Source organism: Thermobia domestica, chromosome 1 (genome assembly GCF_964235325.1).
Source record: "Thermobia domestica chromosome 1, izTheDome1.hap1.1, whole genome shotgun sequence".
Taxonomy (NCBI): Eukaryota; Metazoa; Arthropoda; class Insecta; order Zygentoma; family Lepismatidae; genus Thermobia; species Thermobia domestica.
In genome coordinates, this window is record NC_137454.1 from 182,520,810 (window position 1) to 182,544,819 (window position 24,010).

The 24,010-nt window shown below is 35.2% G+C and overlaps 1 protein-coding gene across 6 annotated transcripts; it reads right to left on the reverse strand.

Moving 5' to 3' along the window:
- Positions 1–296: 296 nt before the first annotated feature.
- On the reverse strand, positions 297–24,010 carry LOC145691812 (uncharacterized). Of its 6 annotated transcripts, none has more exons than XM_081767153.1 (3): positions 23,902–24,010; positions 13,769–14,200; positions 297–7,429 (listed from the first exon to the last, which is right to left on the reverse strand). In XM_081767153.1, the coding sequence occupies exons 2-3, from the start codon at positions 14,026–14,028 to the stop codon at positions 6,577–6,579; spliced, it is 1,113 nt and encodes a 370-aa protein (XP_081623279.1). In that variant the 5' UTR covers positions 14,029–14,200; positions 23,902–24,010; the 3' UTR covers positions 297–6,576. The 6 variants fall into 6 exon arrangements, with proteins under 6 accessions (XP_081623279.1, XP_081623271.1, XP_081623258.1 ...); XM_081767145.1 differs by having other exon boundaries at positions 23,813–24,000; XM_081767132.1 differs by having other exon boundaries at positions 23,790–24,000.

Below are 24,010 nucleotides of genomic sequence, written 5' to 3' on the forward strand. Positions count from 1 at the left end.
TATTAAAAAGTTTATTGCACAGCAGAAATTTACAACATGTAAAAATGTACTGTTAATATTTTGCGCTATGCATCTGTGCAGTATTTTCCTGTATAAAACATAATTAAGTTTGGAATTTTCAAAACTATGAAGTTAGAGTCATCTGTTTTAACGAATATGATAAACAGTAGTTACAAGGTATTTGTTTTGTTAACTATAGAAAAGCACAACGTTAGATGATGACATTAATCGTTACTAGTATTGGGAAAAAGAACATTAACTATAATGATTTATTTGTAAAAGAAAAAAAAAATTGATTACAGAACAAATTAATTTATTTCTCTTATATAAAATATTTACATGCGTATAAAATACTACACTGGACGGTGTGTAATCGGTTTTAGATGAATGGATTATCTTCTAGCCTTAATTAAATAAAAAAATATTATTATGGTCCTTATAATTTATACTTTTAAAATCACTATGCTCCTTTGAGTGGAATTATAATATGTATGAACTATTTTGCACACTTTCTTCACATATGGCAATGTAACATATGAGAGTAATATAGTGATTCCATTTCAAATCGTCCAGGGTGGTCCACACGACTTTCTGATTTGGTTTATTTTTTAAAATGAGAAACTACATACAAAATTATTAGACCCCTATTTCTTTCTTTTTTCTGAAAAAGAAAAAAAAAATCTCTTTCGATATACAGCCTTCCAAAATGCTGCCCTCCTCTCGGATTGCTTGAAAAACTGAAAAACATGTCAAATTTAAAGTCTCATTGTACAGAAACGAGTGTACTTAGTAAGATAATCGCAATAGCAGGAAGAATATAAAGTAGTGTGTCTTGGTGGAAGGGAAAAATTCTGTAGGTTCAATAGGAATCGCGCAATTCACTCGCAATGTTGCCAACTTTGCTGAAAATTTTGTTAACCAAGCATTTTTATTTCTGTCCTCACGAGCCATATCAACCATCTACTTCCAGCATCGAAATCTACTCGATAAGGTCTCTTGAAAATGTAAAGGACTTATGTTTCTGATTATTACATCCTACGTTATACTATGATTAAAAGCTGAAAATTCCATTAAGACGCCATGTTTGGCCGCCATTTTCTCAAAAAACTCTACCTTTTAAAAATCTGAATTTTTTACAACTATTGAAGAAGTACTGAAGTATTTAATATCTGTTAATCGTTCATGCGGCTGCAGCCCTTAACATTCGCAATTAATTACTAAAATTTCGATTTTTGTACTTGGAATGTAAAGATTTCCTATGGGCATTTAGGTCCTATACACAAGGCGATTTCAAAAGCATTATTATTATTATTATTATTATTATGACAACTTACACAGACGTAGTTTTCATTCAACATTTTGGTTTTACTAATGATGGTAAACATCAAGTGAAATTCACACTCAATGTTTCAAACTATCAATAATGCACGAGATAAAACCTTTTAATGAATACATGTAAGTTTCCGAAAACTGTGATGGCGAGGAGCAAATTGTGCTTCATGTGATGTTTACAATCGATAATGAATACCAAATATCAAATAAAAATCACGTAGTGTCATTTAGAAATAAAAGTCCTACCAAGTTGGCAACACTGCCAACCGAATTGCATCGCCCTTACTCACGTCAAGATCACCATATTGATACAAATCAATTTTCTGAATTTCATCATAACTTTAACGCATAGTTTCTGATTTAACGCGAAATATATATTTTGTTTTCCACTGTCGCGAGCCGATTTTGGGTTCCGAGTTGGAAACCCTGTAACTCGAAAACGAAGCGAAATTCGACTCATGTTTATAGTAACTTTTCTACTTGGTTTGATGTCAGGATTCATCTCTCAAAATTTTTATACTGCTTTCAAATCGCCTTGTGTATAGGACCTAAATGTCCATAGGAAATATTTACATTTCAAGTACAAAAATCGAAATTTCAGTAATTAACTGCGAATGTTAGGGCTGCAACCGCATGAACGGTTAACGGATATTAAATACTTAGGTACTTCTCCAATACTTGTAAGAAATTCAGATTTTTAAATGGTGGGCTTTTAAGAAAATAGCGGCCAAACACGGCGTCTTAATGAAATTTTCAGCTTTTAATCATAGTATAACGTAGGATGTAATAATCAGAAAATAGGTCCTTTACATTTTCAATCGAGTAGATTTCGATGCTAGAAGCAGATGGTTGATATGGCTCGTGAGGATAGAAATAAAAAGGTTTGAATTTAACAAAATTTTCAGCAAAGTTGGCAACATTGCGAGTGAATTGCGCGATTCCTATTGGACCAACAGATTTTTTTTTTCTTTTCCAGCGAAACACACTATATGCTTCCTACTATTGCGATTATGTTCCCAAGTACACTCGTTTCTCTATAATGAAACTTTTAATTTGATATGTTTTTCAGTTTTTCGAGCATCCGAGAGAAGGGCAGCATTTTGGAAGGCTGTATATCGAAGAATTTTCTCCTCAGCAAAAAGAAAAAAATACGGATCTAATAATATTGCATGTAGGTCCCATACGAAAAAAAAAAAAAAAAATGAAATCTGAGACTATGATGGGGACCAATTTTGTTTTGCCTGGACGACTTGAAATTGAATCAGTCATATTGCATAACTACATCTTCAGACTACTTACTTCAATCTACCTACATGGATAAATCGATTAGATGGAGCTAATAGCGAGTTTCACAGTATTAATATTTTTCCGGTGGGTGAGCATATCACTGACAGTTAAGCAGTGACTAGATTCAATGAAGGTCAAGAACAGGAAATGAAAAAAAAAAATGTTTATAATAGTAAGGTTCGTACCATCTTCCGTTATGTGGATGACTGTGCATTTGTTGTAAGCGCGAAAAGAGATGAGAGTAACAGTACTTCAAGTAATCCCGCTGCCCATGCCTATATTAAAGCATTACGATCAATCCTAATATCAAAAGAAATTCATTTCCCCCATTCACAAAGGTCATCATGACATATTACCTATGACAGGGTCAAATTATTATTAGTACCTATTATTTCCATCTCTGATTAAGTTACGAGAGGATCTAAAGAAGAAACGTCATGGATTGGTCACAAAAAGTATGTTGCTGTAAGTAGAAAATGCATCAGCTCATTCCGCCCATGCGTCCATGATGAAAGCAGTGAAATTAGGCTGAAATATCGCCTTACCCCCATACTCGCCGGATCTAGCACCAAGTGACTTCTTTCTCTTCCTAGAAATGAAATGTCCACTGACAGAATGCCATTTTGACTGTAGGGATGACGTCATTTCTGAGGTTGTGTGTGGTTTCATAGCCAAACGGCAGACTTTTACAAAACGGGTTTACGGGAAGTGAAATGAATTACGTACCACAGCTATGCTGGCTAGGCTAAAGGAGACGGTGATGATAATGATAATTAATGAAAGCGTGGAATGAAGAAGGTGGCTGGAAACGGGAAAACCCCGCAACAAAACCCACGTACACGGTGTATGTCCACCACAAAGTTTACTTGGCGCGAGCTGGACCCCATGCCCACATACTGTGAAGAAGAGCTGGAAAAATGTGTTGCTAGGCAGGGTGACTACATAGAGAAGGGCTATGGTATCAAGAGTTCACGAACTGTTTGACAACCTCCCGTAATGATGAAACTGCCAAATATACGCCCTCAATGTCAAGTTCCTTTCGAACAATATGAACAATAATGCAATACAATGCTCTTTATTGACGGAGTACTATCGTTTTGGCAGATATTTGGAAGAAGTCAAAGCGATCAAGTTGCACGTTTTTCCCATATCAGATAACTGTTACTAACTTTTAATCTGCGAAGAACACAACGTTAAAGGAGCAGTGTGTGTTTTACGAGAAACAGGAAACTGTTGAAGTTCATGCCAAAAACAAATGTTGAACACTGTTGGAAACAAGTTTGCATTAGAACAATTAGTACACGGTAAATCTAGACACCAATTGTGTTACACTTTGGGTTTATAAAACAATTTCTATTAGTTTTAACCCTACCTCACTTCATATAAGGCGTTTTGCTAAATATTTAATCTGCTAAGAATTATATGCGATACTATTATGTGTTGTAATATTATGTGTGAAGTTTTATTACTCTCCATTATCCTTTCAGCATTGCAATGATAGTTCAGTATGATTACATTGGGTTTATTTTATTTATTTTTTTGAAAATTTTATATTATACAGGGTGCGGCACGTAAAACCGGCCCGTCGTAATATTCTGGTATATTGTGTTTTTGGCAACACTTAAATAATCTACCTTCCTACCAAGAGATGGCGTGTCGAGGTCGAGTCGACTTACGTGACCTGCAGCAGTCACGTGCAGCCGCAGCCAGTGAAACTTGTCGAAACCAGTTGAGAAAAAGGCCTCGTTGTGTTAAGCCGGGTGAGTGTCACTTTATGTGTTCACTTTACGGGCTGGTTTTACGTGCCGCCGCACCCTGTATATATATATATATATATATATATATATATATATATATATATATATATATATATATATATATATATATATATATATATATATATATACCGTGTGTCCATAATTATCTTTAAAAACTGTAGTGACTTTAAAACTATACTAGATAACAACAAACGGTTTTCAACATGTGACAAGATAACTCGAAGTTTTGTGTCTTCATTCACGTCAAGGTGTGCACCCCTGATGGCACAGACAATGTCCACTCGGTATTAAATTTCCGGCCATGAACGTTCCAGGGACTGCACGGTAACATGTTCAACTACATTGCGAACGCGTATCTTCAAGTCCTGTAGGTCTGTAACCTTGGTTCGGTACATCTGAAGCTTTATAGAACTTCGTAAGAAGTGTAGTAATGAGAGGTCACGTAATCGTAGCGGTCAGCGAACCAGACTATCTCGTCCAATGCACCTGTCCGTCCTATGCACTTTTCCTTCAGAAATTGATGAGACATTCATAGACATGCTAAATATGACCTCAGATTGCAGGTGTTCCAATTATTGCACAGCAAACTCTTGTAACATGTCCAGGTATATATCACTGCTGACTGTAGTGTTGCTTAAAAAATATATATAAATAAAAACTAATGATGCAACTATACAGGAGTTCGCACTACACATTGACCTTAGGACTGTCTTCCCATTTCACGTGTAACATTAGAACGCTCTGATCCCCACATACAAACATTATGACGGTTCAGTTTGCCGGATACATGAAACGTTGACTCATCGAAAAAACAAATCTTTTCTTCCAAAAAGTCACTTTGCGTCAATCTTGGCTAGCATATCTACTGCAAACCGTTCGCGCCGAGATTTGTCCGTAGGCTTTAGTGCCTCAAGCAGCAGCACCTTATAGGCACAAAGACGTAACCTGTTATGCAAAACTGTGCTTTGTTAATCGTAACATTTCCAACTCTCTGGTCGCCGTACGAACTGATTTTGTCGGACTCCTTGCAAATCTTGCCGCACCTTGTTCACTTGTTTATGGAGAACCTACTTATTTCCATAAATGACATAAGCCAAGCCCGAATAGTTGGTCAGAACAGTGATTCCCTTCCACACTGTGTTCGGAAGTTTCGTTGCACTTGGGTATCAGACTTCGTCTCTATGAACCAGGCTACACAGTGAGCTTTCTCCTGTGGCGTTCATATTTATCATCAAATCTGCTTCGCCTGCTATATATACAGTATAAAGCATATAGTTATATATGAGTTATCCTGTCACATGTTGAACACCTTTTTCATTATCTAATATAGTTTAAACGTTAATAAAATCTAAAAGTTGTAAAGATAATTTATGGACATCCGATATATATATATATATATATATATATAAACTTGGGGACGTTGATGACTTCATCTCACATTGAATGCACAACGAACTGTAAGATGAAGGTACACAAAGACCAATCGAAAGATGAATACTAGATGACACATGAGGACAAAGAAGTGGATACGCTTTTATAGAAGATGGAAAACGTGATCAAAGCTACGAAGAAGCAAAAGTGGAGATGGTCGGGTCACATTACGCTGGGTCAACGGTAAGTATTCTACATTATATTCAGAGATAAAAGAAAACCAAATGCAAGGTAGATAGATGAAACCAGGCGTTTTGTTTGGAATGTGGAATAAAATAGGAACTTTCGTTTAGAAGTGGATTGTTACTGGCTGATTATATGTATAGCTATTGCTTCAGTAAGTAAGAACTCCTTCGTAGGTAAGCGATTAGCGTACGCGTTTATGGTGTGGGAGACCCGGGTTCGATTCCTGGCAAGAGCTCATGTGGTTTGGATCCCACGTTAAATTGTAGGTCCACGTCTCATATAGCCTCAATGCTGGAAGGGACACTAAACCAAAATCAAATCAAATCAAAATCAAGCTTCTGTTAGATTTCCGCTTATTACAATGTATTTTATCTTAACTCCATGGTCGATTTCTTCGTATCCTGATAGCAGGGCGCTGCAGTTCCTTCACTGTCCCTATTATCATCCCTATCAATTATAAAAATATGCATGCATTTATGTATACGCCTTTAGCTAAGATGTTCGTAAAATTTTCATTAAAGAATCATCTTCATACAAGTGAACAAACAGACATAAGTCGGTTTCATTGTGAAATATTATTTTGTTGCGCAGTATGTCTCTTCATGTGCAATTCTAAAACCTTCGCCCTTGAGAACATCCTGTTACAATAGTGACACTTATGAGGAGTAATTCCAGTATGAGCTCTTAAATGAGATTTCAAGCTTTCACTTTGAATGAAAGCTTTATTACAGAAGTAACACACGAAGGGTCTTTCTTGTGTATGGCCGCGTACATGACGCTGTAAATGAGCGAGTCTTGCAAAGCCTTTACCACAATAGCTGCATACGTATGGTTTCTCTCCCGTATGAGCTCGCATATGAACTTTTAAATACTGCAAAGTAGCATACGCTTTATCGCAGAAATCACATTTGTAAGGTCTCTCTCCACTGTGAGTTCTCAAATGTTTATTAAGGCCATGTTGGTACGAAAATGATTTACTACATATATGACACATGAACGGCCTCTCTCCAGTATGAGTTCTGACGTGAGCAGTAAGACTTGAATAATCTCTGAAGGTTTTGTCACAAATCTCACATTCGTATTCTTTTCCGTGGGTGTGAAGTCTTTCGTGACATCTAAGACCATCACGACTACAAAATTCTTTATTGCAAAATTCACAAACGTATTTCTTTTTTTGTTTATGCACAATGTCAATATGGTCTTTCAAAGCGCCTATTCGCGAGTATGATTTATTACATATTTTGCACATTGGTATGGGCTCATGCACCTTCAGGTGTTTTTGGAGTGTGAGCTTCTTTATAAACCTTCTTTTGCAGTGGTCGCATATAAAATAGTTTGGCGTGGGACGCCTCGAAATAAATAATTCTTCAGCAGGAACTTCATTTATGGCTGCACGGTTCTGGTCGACAACATCCCTAAAATGAAAAAAGTTTCTGAGCCTATAAATTGCTAACAATAATTATTTATTGTCATACAAATTTAATTCGTGTATTCATACTACGCTTAGTTGACAAAGAATGATCAAACAGTTGCAAGGCTATCAACAGTATCTTTAAACTCCATGCAAACGATCATCAAGAAAAATTATACAAATGATAGGATGCATATTAACTAATTAGAAAGGAAAACTTTCTCATCTAAAGCACCCATAAAGCGTATTTTCCAAAATCACTCCTTCGTCATTGAAAATAAAGTCCCGCTGCTGAACAAATGACATAATGAAAAAGTACTAAACAATTATAGATAATCACCCAAATATTAAAAATAGGATCCTGCGGCCAGGGAGTTTCAAGAAATTACTATAAGATCTTTTTTCAATTTTAGGAGTTTACACGACCATACATTCTTACAATCAATTATTCCCCATTAGAACGAAATATCCAACCTTGCACCGGAATACACGTAACGTAGAGAATAAATGGGATAACATAATTATAAACACCGTGTCCGTGGGTTTTCTCGGGGTATTATTTCCTCTCATATATTCATTCTACCAATTCTTCCACCACCATTCACTTGCCTTAATCATCGTCTTCCTTAGCCAAAAGAGCATAAACATGGGACGTTAAAATGAAAGATTTCATTTCCTATAAATATGAGCACAGAAAATTGAAGTCAATAACCAAACAATAATCTTATTTTTTCGCTGCTGTTACATTCAATTTCTCCAAATCAGTTCATTTCATTTCAAACTCAAGTGTTCCGTTGACTTTGAGAACCTTCAAAAAAAGTTACTACGAGATTTTTCGGCAGCGTCCTTTATCTGACCTTCGTTTGAAGAAAGAAAAAAAAAATGTTCTGAAACAAGAATGGAACGTGTTCTATGAAACATATGTAGAAATATTAAGACACTATCCCTAGCTATAAATCATAACTGCTTTTTGGTATACAGCAATTTATATCTACGAAGCTTCAACCTATTAGTTTAGTCTGGCGAGTTTTTGTTAGCGCGCATTTGCAACCGTGAATGAATGTCTATTTAAGTGCATAGGAAAAACATAAACTAATCACTGAGCAAAGTAAACCAAAATATTATTATAAAACTAAGTTCTAGTGACAGTTTGGCCAACTAACCACTGGGCTGCATCAGACGCTACCTGTTAGACATATCTCTTTGTTCAACGTTATCCAGTCATTCTTCTTGTATATCTGAGGGAACCAATTGTAATATTCGGAAAGAAAATTAACTAAATAGGGGCTTAATTTTAGAACATAAAGATTGTTTGCAGCATATCTGATAAGTTAATCAAAGCACTGATTGTTATTTGAATTACGGAACACTTTAACCCATTCATATGACAAAGGAAAACGTAAAAGAGTCTTCTTCTGAACAGAAGAGGACAATGAAAAGAAGACATTTGAGAATAAATATTTCACTGTACTAAAGCTGAAACTGAAACTCTGAAAGTTCTTTCTTTCTTTTTAATAGTCGTAGCCTTGCTTTACAACTAACTTGAATTTGTTTTTCAGACATGTGTTAAACATGCTTCGCATGAATCCATACTTTACGCTGTTGAATTGCTTCACTATTTGACACCTATGGATATAATATTTAATATTTCTGGGTACAGTTCACTTTATTAACTAGTGTGTTGTTCTTAACGTTATAAAAAAAAAAAAAAAAAAAAAAAAAGTTTTGTACTTTTTTGGGTAACACACATTTATTAAAGCTTTACTTTTCCAAGGCAGCAAACCTGTTACTTTAATTTGACATTATTAGTTTTAGGATAGCACTTTACGATATCTTGCAGATGCATATAACGTATCAAACTGTTTTCCCTAAACACGAAAAAACACTAAATTACCACATGAAAGTTCAATACACACACATTTAACCACGTTAATGACTCGTAAACGGAACTGCTGTTAGTTCGCCTGGCTGCTCTTCCTAAACAGTGTTGTGAATTATTCCATTCGGAATATTCTTTACAAAATTAGTGAAAGATGGTAATTTTATGTTCTGGCATATTTCTATACTTTAGGTTCGAAACTATTTAATCAGAAACCATGATTTTATTCTAATGTATTCATGGAAACCTCCGGATCAAAGGGTCGAACAATGTATCGATCAAAGTTAACTCTTAATTATTGCTATGTATTAGACGTGTAATTTTGTATAGCTTCCGAATCAACTTGTGCATGTAATAATTTGACATAGTGCTACTTGAAATTTAAAAAGTTTGTACCCAATTGGCAACACTACATTGATAATAAACCTCATGGACAGTTTCTATAATATTATAATGTTAGCAAAATTTTCTTAATGGATTGTTTAAGTTCATTCGAAGAAACATGAATTTACCTGAAAATTTCAGCCTCACAGAGTCGGAATCACGTTCCTTAAACCTTTACTGCTGTCATAGTTTTATTATTTATGCATAGTGCAGTAGAAACTGCGACTTACAAAAATATTACATTGTCAGAGAGGTTGCATAAATGGACGGACTCAGGGTAAAAGGTAACAAGTCACTTTTTTACAATTTTCGGTGTTTAACACAGAGTTGTAGTATTTTAAATGACGCTTTTTTGTATGAAAAGCCCTATGAAAAAAACGTGATCAAAAACAAGTACAAGGGACGTGCAAAAGGGAATAATTAAGCTACAATGGAATCCACACTGGGTAAAAGGGAATAAGATGACTCTCCTGAAAAATGAATAAAAATGACTTGTTACCTTTTACCCTGAGTCCGTCCAAATGTGCTTTAATATATATTTTAAAACTCATTTAGTTATGGAGTAGTCATGGTTTCCTGAAGTACTCAAATGAAATGAAATCTTTTAGTTTAACGTACCACGTTTATGCCCGTTACGCTAAGGGAGACGAATAAAGTACTCAAATAATTGCAATTTTGTAAAACTAATGTTTAAGTTAAATATCCAACTAGAATAACTAATATAAATAAATCTTTATAACTGATCATGTCTTATATATGATAAAGGAAGGAAATAACCAATTTTATAACATATTAGTTCTTCTATAGAGGCAATTTCAATGGTATACAAAGAATGTAACACATGTACAACTGGACTGAGATTCGAACTCGGGTCTGTGGACTATGGTGTCTACGAGTTAGCCTCTATGCTACCCAGTCTGTCTATTCAATGATAATAATGTAAGGCAGTTTAGGAAATGGAGTAAGTAAGGTAGTGGTTAACGTACTGACACAGTAAGCCGGAGACCCGGGTTCAATATTTTACGTAAATTTGATTTATAAACTCGTGTAACAGTTTCACCACCCATCCACTTTGGCTCCATCAGACACTACCTGACGTATTGTTTTGGTCAGCGAATAGTTTAAATCAAATTTACGTATACTAAAAGCAAAATTTGAACAATGAAAACATCATTGATATCTTAGTTAACAATCTAACGCATAAGTTATTACAGTAACTACAATGAATAGTTGAAATTTCGTATAGTGTTATCACAATTTCTGAACAATTATTATACCCACACAAACTTATTAATGCATTGAAACTGAACAATAAATTCAAAGTCTGACGATCTATGCAATCAGCACTATAGACTATTATTATTTAAAATTTCAGTTGAAGTTTTCCTATTAGCCCACTAAATCAGACTGAATCTCGTTGATCCGCCTTTGAAGGCACACGAAAACACGCAACATACAATTACTTTACAAAGAAGGCAGACGAATCAACTACGCCGAACACTAGTACAATACCTGCCAATTTGCAACCTACAAAACAAGAAAGAAAATATGTGTGCGCTTTTCCTGTTGCAATCTTTTACATAATTTTCAGTATGGCAAATACTAACTAGTACTGGTCTGACATAATACGATCTGATACCTTGTAGGCATATATTTAACTACCGGATTGATTTAAGTGTTCTCTGAAATTTCAGAATACTATTCCGCTACCTAATATCACGCTTAGATTGTTGTTTGTTTGTCAAAGTTTAGTGTCTGTTTTCAGCATCAAAGCTAAATGAGACGTAGTCTTACAATGTCAAGAGGAACCCGAACTACCTAATGAGTTTAAATTTTAATGTCTTTCCACTCAGAATCGAACCCGGGACCAAAGGCGCGCCACTAGACAGCAGGAAGGACTCATCGCACTGACTAGATTATTACATGGAAAATTTTACTGTTATCTCATGTTCTCTCGAACTATTTGAGGTAAAGAAGCGAAATCTTATACATGAGACAGATAACACGAAACATCATTCACTTGCATTTGTAATAAACATGGGGTAATAGGAATCTTCTATTAAAATGCTGGATGTACACGCACGAAACTAAATACATGGTGACTTCTTGATACAGAGAATACGAAATTAGAATAACTTTCGCGAATTTCTCAGTTCTATCTCGAAGGAATGGATTTATTTATCCCTTAGACGTTAAAACACGAAATATAGGAATTCCACTGGGATGGAGAAAGAAAGTGGAGACATTAGTACAAATTTGTTTTGAACAGTTAGGTATAACGTCAATTTATACAAGACAGTTTATTTTTTAATTCCTTTTTTGGTTTGAATAGAATCTAATTTCCTTGGACAAAGTTTAGAGATTCCATCCCGAAAAACCAGGGATATTTAACAATATTAAATGTTCTGAAGAGGAGGAGAAATTCACGAAACTGTATATATCTGGTACAAACCTCTTCTCTTCTATAAAACGGAACGACGCTATATTATTCATTTACACGATTTCCGGAATTTCCACCCCGAAGAAAGTTGGCTCGCTACCTAATAATGTTTTATACAGAATGAATTACACTGGAGAAATTGCACTTAAGAATAATTAGAACACATCTCTAATTCGAATGAAATTTACACCACAAAATGTAATTGTAAAAGGCAGGCTGACTACTGTGTCCATACGGCATGCTGTTAGTATTTAAAAAGTGACAAGACATCTTACTGTAACATTCTTGCGTTAATAGAACACAAACGGTTTAAAGGCTTCTGTAGTCTCTTTCTTAGTGTGTAATATTCCGCTACGTAAATTTAACACAAGGATGTTAAAGGTAAGAATACTATATCTTCTCAAATATTGAATATGCACGTCATAACATGCTGCTAGTAATTAAAAGGTCGTCCGACAACACAAGTATAGATACATGTCGATCACTGTCTGTGTCTACAATGCCAGTACGACGCTTACTGTACAATTAAGTGACATCGAATGCACACATATGGTGAAGATGCGAAAGACTGGGTAGTTTACATTAGTCCCGCGACGCACCAAGGGGAGCTGGGACAGAAGAATCATTTGAGCTGCCCTAACTGATAGAAAGGAGACCGCCAGTGCAATCAGAGCCAACGTAGCCTCCATGTCAGCGAACAACTAAACGATTATCATTGCAGACAGGTCTGCGTCTCCACCTTCCCACCACACGAGCTGAGAACGTTTCCAGTGGCTTCGAAAGAGGCAGAAGTGGATTATTGTTGTTCCTGTCTCGGACATAATAATGATCGTGCGCGTGTTCGCTGCTGTGAAGGTAAAGGGAAAATCCAACATGTATTCGCACTCGCCATACAGGACCCACACCTGGCATGCTGGTATGGGTGAAAATAAGCCAAGCATCGCGATTGCCTCTGACTTTCATTCTAAACAGAATTACTAATGGACCATATATTTGTAACGTTGACAGTCCTGTCCTCGAAATTACCTGGAAACTTTACGGGGTCCTGTATCCTGACCATGGTAACCTCTATTCTCATACCTGACAAGTTCTCCACTCAGCATATACCCTTGTAACTTGGCCAGCTATACCTTCGGATCGAGCATCTGTAGGACGACGTTTAACCGCCAGCCACGCTTCGAAAAAGACAATCACTACGCCAAAACGATATGATATCTCACATAACACTCCACATCTGTCTGAATGGCTACCAACAGAAGTTACTTGTGTGGCCTCTAGAGGAGTTTACACATACAATACGGATGAATATTCTATATTTTCGAACACTTTGTATTTTCGAACGTTTGGGATATGTTGGGATCACTATCGCCTTCTCCGTAGCAACTTTGGGCCAGATCCATGAATTTCTACTGAGTATCCCTAAACGAGTTTCCATCAGCATAAACATATAAACATGCATAGAATTTAATGCTCGAACAAACTCGAGCATCCCCATGTATCTACCTTCTTTCTTTTACGTTTAAGATTTCTTCCCTGAAACGTTTCTAAAATTCAGATCATTCTGAGGATACTGAAAACTGAATAGCATATGAAGTTCTTATGATTACATTTAAAATAATTCAATAACCAGAAAAAAATACCTTTCTATGTTGGAATTAAGGGTTTCCTCCTTAAGCGGTGTGCTGGAATCTAATGTATCATCCAGAGATGATAAGAGAGGTTCACCATCTCCCAATTCTTCCTTAACTTCAACTGCTTCTGCAATATTGATGGGATATTCAAAACTTGAATTCTCATATTCTTGGCCTTCACCGAGCTCATCGGAATCAGTTCTAAATGATGAAATCTCCGATTTGATCTGCAGACTTTCCATCATAAGCTTAACTTCACTTTTGCACATAAAATAAAATCAGGATCATTCCTGTACGTGTCTCATCACTAGTTTGATATTAATTACATACGTACATATTTTTTAACCGTTCTGTGGAATAAAAGCTGGAAGTAGGTAAGAAAGCAAATCCCATGTTCGTTCACGTTGTTGATACAATCAATGCAAGTTGCATGTTCACATGCTAGAATGGAAGAATTGAAATTATTTACAATAACAAAAGTTTGCTCTGAATACATCACATTATTATTTTTTACAGGCTCTTTGAAGAATATATACCTAGTTACTCTTCTTTTTGTGGTACACTCCGCATCAAAAAAATTGCGACACCTAACGCCGTGAAGATAGGCCACCCAATATACATCTTCTTATCCCATAATCGTGTCTGGTAGAGAGACTCCTTCCCTCTCCTACTTTCTTCTCTCCCATACTAAAATTACCTAACAACATGAACGCAATTCTAATTTCAAACTACACATGTATTAGTATCGATAAAATGAGATAACAAAACCGAGACGAAACAAGATCCGTAAGTTGATTTAGGGAGAAACTGAAACACACAGAATGAAAAATTGAAACCAATGAATGTCTATTTCACAGAGGTTCAGAAACGAGCCAGAGAGAGAGAGAGAGAGAGAAGGCGAAAGAAGAAGAAAAGTGAAAGGGAGAACAGGTAAAAATGTGGAATTTTAAACTTAGCAAGAAAAGAACCTAACATTATAAAGTTCCGTTATCAGAAATCCAACAGTTACATAGAAATAAGGTTTGCTTCTGTATTTCTTTTTCAGGACTGTTCGAAAATATAGAGGATGCTTGAAACATTCATTAAGTCACTTTCATAAAGAATAGCATGTTCAATTTCCAGTATATTTGTAGATCTCACGGGACACATCTAAGATAATGTCAACAGCTTAACACACATGCTTTGCTTCTGCGTGCTTCGGTTGTAAATTCGGTAGTGTTCATTGGACGTACTGATGCAAACTACATTCTAATAAACCCAGTAGGTAGTGTAGGTCATATCTTCCATTCCAGACTACTAATGCAAAGTGAAAAGAAAGAAAAAAGAAAAGAAAAAGGAAGGAAGAAAGAAAGATAAAATTGAATGATTGCTATTTTGCTGGTAAATTTTTACCAGAAATATCCTATATTAAAAGTCCAAACCGTATCATAATGCAAAGTTACAAATGTTCAAATGGAAAATTGGATGTTCCTTATAGATGTAGCAGACCTTGCATGTTTCAAATTTCAACGTGAATAAATCACATTGAATTATAAGATTGAAACAAATTTGTGTCGAACTAGTATAAATAAAATTGTGTTTTCAAATAACCAACCAAAAAGGTTACCATTTTCTAGTCTTTTCCGAAGATTTATCTGTACCGAACATCCAGCATCACTTTCATCTCTTGCGAATATAACGTTGTAATTTGCACAGAGAGAATGAAGACGCTAGAGCTAAAACGGATCATAAAGTCAGTCGGATGATGTTGGTTAGCTTCTGGACCACCACTGGATCGAGGATTCAAACCCATAGTGACCCGGTAATTCGACTGAGACTCGATAACCCAGATGATAAAAAAGATATTTTGCTTACACTCTTTGCGTTTAAATAGTATTTCTTTCAGAGATGACCAGGACTGGAGATGTTATGTCCAGAGCACGAGAAACTTGACACTGAAGTTGCCAGTTAATTAGATTTTCCAGACCAGGTCTATCGTTCTGTTACTCTGTTTTAACTTTGGAACACGCACACGCACTTCATGTATGTGAGAGAGAGGGGGAGAAGTGAAAGATGTAATGATAGGGAAACGACAAGAAACACACACACACACACAGAGAGACGAATATAAATATGAAACATATTTATCATTACAGTGTATGATGAAGAACGCACACACTGTTTATTCGAATTCTCGCCAGTGATGCTTTGTAAGTTCTCCAACAGAAGATAAATCACTGTTTTCAGCCATTATTTTATGCGAAAAAGTTTTACTACCTGGTGGGGAATCGAACCTAGATTTTCTGCTTTGAAGTCTGGTACTTTACCACGACACCACCGATTGCTTTACCCAAACTTTGTTAAACAAATGCTGTAATATTTCTTTCTGAGAACGATAACACGAAAAGTGTTTACTGCAGATCAATGAAGTGTTTCGAATGTCGTGGTAAATCCCTTGTCCTTTCCCAACCAACATTCGTAAATCGTCTCTATCATGACAAAGGTGTTTGTTTTCACATTCTTAAGCATTGCAGGTATAATATGAGAAATCGATTCTTCACTATCACTTTATAAAAAATGCAAGTTTGGTATGAACAGGATTTGAACCCATGCTGGACACCTTTATTAATCGTAACTCCATTACGTTACCGCTACACTACCATGCCACCTGAAGCTAAAAGGCAAATATTACTTACTTTAGCCTTGATTATTAAAACGATCAAGCTTCTTCCTGTAAGGTTATTTGCACCTAAGTGCACAACGAAATTCATTTATTCGACGACCTAGAGAGAAATTAGTGCCCACTAATAAAGGAAACAACATACAATCCAGGAAAAATTACAGAAATAAAAACATATTATGAATTAATGTCGCCGTGCAAGTTCAAAAGTATGCCAATAATAATAATAATAAATGTTTGAAAATACTATATTTAAAAATATATATTAAACCATATTAAGAAGAAGGAATAAAGTATCACACAAAATAGCAAACTATTCCTCATAATTCATGAGATTATTATTATTATTGTAAATTATTATTATTATCAATTGGCCGCTTTGCTGGGTTAAATTGAGAAAAAATAATCATATACTCAGTTATTCAGTCACTTTTTACTATTACTAAAGCGATCTTTGATGTCGGTCATTTTCAATGAGTTTCATATATCCCCTCACCTTCCAATGCTGCGGAGCAGGGCATCTTCAGTGCCATTGTTCATCTCAGCCACACGAAAGACTATGAATTTCACAATGATATTGGTTATTTTGATCATTTTTATATGTCTTCCCTTCCTCCATGTTGCGGTCTGAATTTGGATTTCAACGGCATCAGAGTGTCACGGTTCAGCTCAGCGACTCGAAAAATTATAGATTGGATACTAATATCGGCCATTTTTCGTTATCTTTTAAATGTTGCTATCCTCCCCCTTTCAATTAGTTACACCATCAAAATGATCTGAGGAAATCCATCTCGGGTTCGCACTTCATCTAGGTTGAAAATTTTATCGAGATTGGTACGGTGGTTCGAGTTATTAAATTATATATATATATATATATATATATATATATATCGTTTCGCATTTCCCTTCTCAAATTTCTAGCGTCAAAGTGAAATAATGAAAACCATACTTGGCCCGAATCTAATCTATGTTAAAAAAATGATCGAGATACGTCGCGTGGTTCAAGACTTATTAAGATTTATTTATTTTTATATATCTTTCCCCTACCCTCTACTCCCCTAAGTTTTACCATCAAAGTGATATGATGGAAACCACTCCAGGCTCGAACTTCATCCATATTGAAAATTTGATGCAAATCTGTTCGGTGGTTCAAGACTTATTAACTCATTAACATAGTCACTTTTATTTTAATTTAAATTGATTTTTGTATATCTCCCCGTCCTCGCCTTCCCTACATTCCACCATCAAAATGAAATGATTAAAAGTATTCCACTGCACAAACGTAATCTATATTGAAAATTTCATCCACGTCGGTCGTTTCATTCAAGACTTATTAAGTTTTCTTTATTTTTTATATTTGTCCACCCTCCCCCTGCCCTAAGTAACACCATCAAAACGAATAGATAAAAATACTCCCAGGTACGAACATTATCTATGTTGAATATTTGATCGAGATCGATTGGGTGGTTCAAGAGACTATAAGTCACAGTTTCTTTCAATTTTACAATATAGGTTATTATTATTATTATTATTGGCGTACTTTTGAATTTGCACGGCGAAATTACTGCACAATAACTTTTTATTTCTGTATTTTTTTCTGGATTTAATGTTGTTTCCTTTATTAGTGGGCACTAATTTCTCTCTAGGTCATCGAATAAATGACTTTCGTTGTGCACTTAGGTGCAAATAACCTTACAGGAAGAAGCTTGATCGTTTTAATAATCAAGGCTAAAGTAAGTAATATTTGGCTTTTAGCTTCAGGTGGCATGGTAGTGTAGCGGTAACGTAATGGAGTTACAGTTAATAAAGGTGTCCAGCATGGGTTCAAATCCTGTTCATACCAAACTTGCATTTTTTATAAAGTGATAGTGAAGAATCGATTTCTCATATTATACGTGCAATGCTTAAGAATGTGGAAACAAATACCTTTGTCATGATAGAGACGATTTACGAATGTTGGTTGGGAAAGGACAAGGGATTTACCACGACATTCGAAACACTTCATTGATCTGCAGTAAACACTTTTCGTGTTATCGCTCTCAAAAAGAAATATTACAGCATTTGTTTAAGAAAGTCTGGGTAAAGCAATCGGTGGTGTAGTGGTAAAGTACCAGACTTCAAAGCAGAAAATCTAGGTTCGATTTCCTACCAGGTAGTATAACTTTTTCCGCATAAAATAATGGCTGAAAACAGAGATTTATCTTTTGTTGGAGAACTTACAAAGCATCACTGGCGAGAATTCGAATAAGCAGTGTACGTTCTTTATCATACACTGTAATGATAAGTATGTTTCATATTTATATTCGTCTCTCTGTGTGTGTGTGTGTGTTTCTTGTCGTTTCCCTATCATTACATCTTTCACTTCTCCCCCTCTCTCTCACATACATGAAGTGCGTGTGCGTGTTCCAAAGTTAAAACAGAGTAACAGAACGATAGACCTGGTCTGGAAAATCTAATTAACTGGCAACTTCAGTGTCAAGTTTCTCGTGCTCTGGACATAACATCTCCAGTCCTGGTCATCTATGATAGAAATACTGTTTAAACGCAAGAGTATAAGCAAAATATCTTTTTTATTATCTGGGTTACCGAGTCTCAGTCGAATTACCGGGTCACTATGGGTTTGAATCTTCGATCCAGTGGTGGTCCAGAAGCTAACCAACATCATCCGACTGACTTTATGATCCGTTTTAGCTCTAGCGTCTTCATTCTCTCTGTGCAAATTACAACGTTATATTCGCAAGAGATGAAAGTGATGCTGGATGTTCGGTACAGATAAATCTTCGGAAAAGACTAGAAAATGGTAACCTTTTTGGTTATTTGAAAACACAATTTTATTTATACTAGTTCGACACAAATTTGTTTCAATCTTATAATTCAATGTGATTTATTCACGTTGAAATTTGAAACATGCAAGGTCTGCTACATCTATAAGGAACATCCAATTTTCCATTTGAACATTTGTAACTTTGCATTATGATACGGTTTGGACTTTTAATATAGGATATTTCTGGTAAAAATTTACCAGCAAAATAGCAATCATTCAATTTTATCTTTCTTTCTTCCTTCCTTTTTCTTTTCTTTTCACTTTGCATTAGTAGTCTGGAATGGAAGATATGACCTACACTACCTACTGGGTTTATTAGAATGTAGTTTGCATCAGTACGTCCAATGAACACTACCGAATTTACAACCGAAGCACGCAGAAGCAAAGCATGTGTGTTAAGCTGTTGACATTATCTTAGATGTGTCCCGTGAGATCTACAAATCTACTGGAAATTGAGTATGCTATCCTTTTTGAAAGTGACTTAATGAATGTTTCAAGCATCCTCTATATATTCGAATAGTACTGAAAAAATATATAAAACCAACGATATTTCTATATTATTATTGGATTTCTGATAACGGAACTTTATGTTAGGTTCTTTTCTTGCTAAGTTTAAGATTCCACATTTTTATCTGTTCTCCCTTTTCTTTTGTTCCTGTCTCGCCTTGTCTCTCTTTCTCTCTGCCTCATTTCTGAACCTCTGTGTAATAGACATTCATTAGTTTCAATTTTTCATTGTGTGTGTTTCAGTTTCTCCCTAAATTAATTTATGAATCTTTTTTGTCTTGGTTTTGTTATTTCATTTTATCGATACTAATACATATGTACTTTGAAATTAGAATTGCGTTCATGTTGTTAGGTAATTTTAGTATGGGAGAGAAGAAAGTAGGAGAGGGAAGGAGTCTCTCTACCAGATACGATTATGGGATGAGAAGATGTATATTGGGTGGCCTATCTTCACGGCGTTAGGTGTCGCAATTTTTTTGATGCGGAGTGTACAATACTTTAAATTTAATTCGTTCTACGCAACTTATAATGTATAATGATATTTAAGACAGAAAGAGGTATGCTGTAACAGATTAATTAATTTAGAAGATGTGTAAGGCGGCATAAGGAAGACACGAACCTAATAAAATATAGCTAAGTTTTTTGACAATCATATATCAAAGACAACAACATGTATTCACAAATGCTAACAAAATTGTAGACATCTGTGGAATATCACATTAGTACAGTAAGTGATTGCTACTTATAGTATTAAACTACTACACTATCAATAACAGAAGTGTGGGATATACTTCTCATACCTGAGACCATTTACGTTCTTTGCAAGCAACTTAGTACAAAGTTTACAAAAAGATCTGACGATATTCTGATTCAAGTTCAGAACTTTAGTTTGAAGCGTTCTTAAAAATTACATTATAATATCGTAAAGTACTAATTCTTGTTTTTACATAATATAATTAAATTGCTTTCTATTTAAAATGGCAAATAATCACATATTGTATACTAGGGACGATTTCCTCACATACAGTTTCAGAAGCTCGAAGGCTCAATCTCCTTTCCTTTAACCGAAAATGGCCACCAACCAACCCTCCCTTCGGCAATATATCTGCTCTTCGACCTAACACGGATCGAAGCATGCTTTCACTTTATATTGTTAAATATTCAAAGTTGTAAAGTTAACATATTTTCTTTTCGTTTAGTGTTAGAATCAATTGTTTAATTTTCGCAGGTAAGTGGTAGAAATGTCCCTAACATGCAACATAGAAACCTGTCAACTTGATCGACTGCCCTGCAACCGATCACAAATAAATCCGACAATAATAAACTTACTTGGTAACACTCTATGTTACCTACGGTGGAGCGACACTTGACAGCAACTCTACACGAAGAAAGCGCACAAACTTTCCAGAACTTAATGTATGCAAAGGATTGGTATAGTATCCTTGTGCCTCCGCATAGCCGAATAATTGGCAAGCATGGATGTCAGGTTGAATTCCCCGTGAAGACAATCAGCATCATAATGTGATTGAGGAGATTCTTAAATGAAATCTTATAATAAGAAATCCTCATATCTTAAAACATTGGGAAGGCATAACATATATTAAATATTAGTGTATATATATATATATTGTAGTTTACAAGAACTTAAAGAATTGAAGAGCACTCACAGAGAAGAAAAAAAGACTGTGTCTACCTCTAGGAAACTACGAAAAAGGATCAAGACCAGAGATGGAAGGACAGTCGCACAATGTGTATGTTTTGTTAAGATATAGTGGGGAGAACTGCTTTTGTTATGTTTTACTTTGCAGTTATTTATAGAGCCATGAACAAGTCAACAGAACAGTTTCTTTTTCATTCAAATATTTATTATGTGCTTCCATTAGTATTGCTTATGGGATAGTAACATTTTTGAGTATTTAGAAATGTTAATAACCATAAAACGAAAAAGTGAAGTGAAAAGATAACGAATTTATCTACAAACGAACATTCTTGAATAATATTATCATTTCTATGATTTTTGCTACATAACAATATGCAAGTAATAACACCTGCCTTATTTCAAGACTTAGATGTACTCCGAAAAAAGAATTTCTTCTAATAGATACCATTTTCTTATAATATGAACACGAACGATGATAACAAATGACACGTAAATCTTCCACTCTTCTCGTTGTGAGCTTTTAAACTTAATTCGTTTTGACAGCTTTTACATATCTTTTCAATGCCTTTAAGTAATCCAGTCGATGCACAAAATCTATATGTTGTGCATTCATCTTGTAGAATTTGTTTTGGTAATATGAAAAAATTAAAAATTTTGATTTGTTTTAAATCAAAAGGCTTCTTTAACTCTACAATATCCATTTGATTTATTTAAAATATGATAAACAATAAATAAAATAACACGAAAAAATAAATGACTGTCGCATTTCCTAACTAGAAATTTATTATTGTAATCATAAATCATTACAGCAATTGGCTTGTTTCGAATTAAAAACGAATCAAAACAAATGAAAAATGATATTTTCTTTATAATATGCGAGTCAGAGTCATTACGAACTAATATGAATTGTTAGAATCACTATGATTCGTTAAAAATCACTGGGCGAGCGGGCTATACTCAATCCTTTCATTGTTTGCAAAATTATGCGTGCAAATGTTGCTGTGTATACCATAAAAAATAAGAGGGTTATTTAAACGAAGTCGAAAACGATAAAACTATCTATTAACTTTAGAACTGTTTTCAACCAGTAAGTAGGAGAAAATAATGACAAATTCAGCGTCTTGTGGGTTTCTTCCATAGCATTTTCTTCTGAATCGAAACCTCTGTTTGGGGGATTGAAATTACGGGTCTGCTATCCTGACCACGGGCGTCCAAAGCCAGAGCGCACGGTGCCATCGGTGGGACCCACTGGCTCACTAAAATGTATACGTAATATAGCAAAGGGCAGGGTTCTAGATTACTGGTTCCCCTTCCCATTGAGCAGTAACAAAGACAGAAAACAACGTGCCCTGCGGTTCATTCGCTAACGCTCGCTCGGCAATACTGTGTAAATTAAATGTATAAACTGAAGTACAGAAAGAAACCAACACAGCTACTGGCTTAAGTTTAGAGTTGCCCCTCCAGTCCAGAGTTGCCTTTGGACTTTGCAACATACAAAAAACAGTGCTTAAGTATTAAAAATTGTTACATTTCACTTAACTTCAGTACTCCGTGGGCTTCACAAAAATTTAAAAGGTTTTCTTCGTTATTTTTGAGCATCTGTTACACGTGTTCGCCATATTTTATAACTACCATGCTGCTGAAACCTTCCGCGAATGCTTCCGCATCCGGCAAATAGTACTAACTTCCATATATCTTTTCTCGTAATAAACAAAACTCTCCTGCCGAATTTACATTCCTAAACATCAAATAAAAACTTCAAATTATCATTTCTTACCTCATTTCTCCTGTAGATTTTCCTGATTTTTATAAAAAACGGAGGGGTAACTCTAAACTTAACCCCAGCTACTAACCTACATGGAGGACCAGTAATCTAGAACCTTCCCATAGCAAACCACGTATATTAAATTTCAAACGTAATATAGCACCCATGGAATTGATTTCCCCCTATACAAAATTTTCTTGCGGCGCCTATGATCCTGACTGAGGACCTTTGGCTTTTCCTCACCAATATTTTGGCACAGTGCAAATAAAGGGGCGTAACACATGCATAAAGAAATGGATTGTACAATTGATAATATAGCCTAGATCAACTTTAAGTCTAAAAGAATCTGATGAAATATGTGACATTTACTATTAAACAAATTGAAAATAGTTTGGTAAATATCGGTGTCGATTTACCGATACTCCCAAGTGCCCGATACCGATATATGTAAGTACATTTCTAAAATTAACCTATTCTTAAGTCACTATTGTCATGTTGGGAAGCTGATGGGGGTTAACAGAGGTTTATGTCAAACATTAATTATCGGATATTATTTAAAACTCATTACAGAAAACACTGACATAGTGCAAACCTAACCAATTATATTATTTATACCGGTACAATGCCAACTCTACTACCACTTCTTGAATTTAATATCCAAGGCAGAAACAGCGTTGTGCAGTTATAAAATTTATTAACCGTATAACAAGTTCATAAAGCATATTACATAGTTCGGCACTTTAGCATCACTAATTAAAAGCTAAATCACTATTTCTTCGCTTGCCCCATTCTTCTTTTTCTTCTACTAAGCAAAGCGGCACTAACGAAGCGATAAA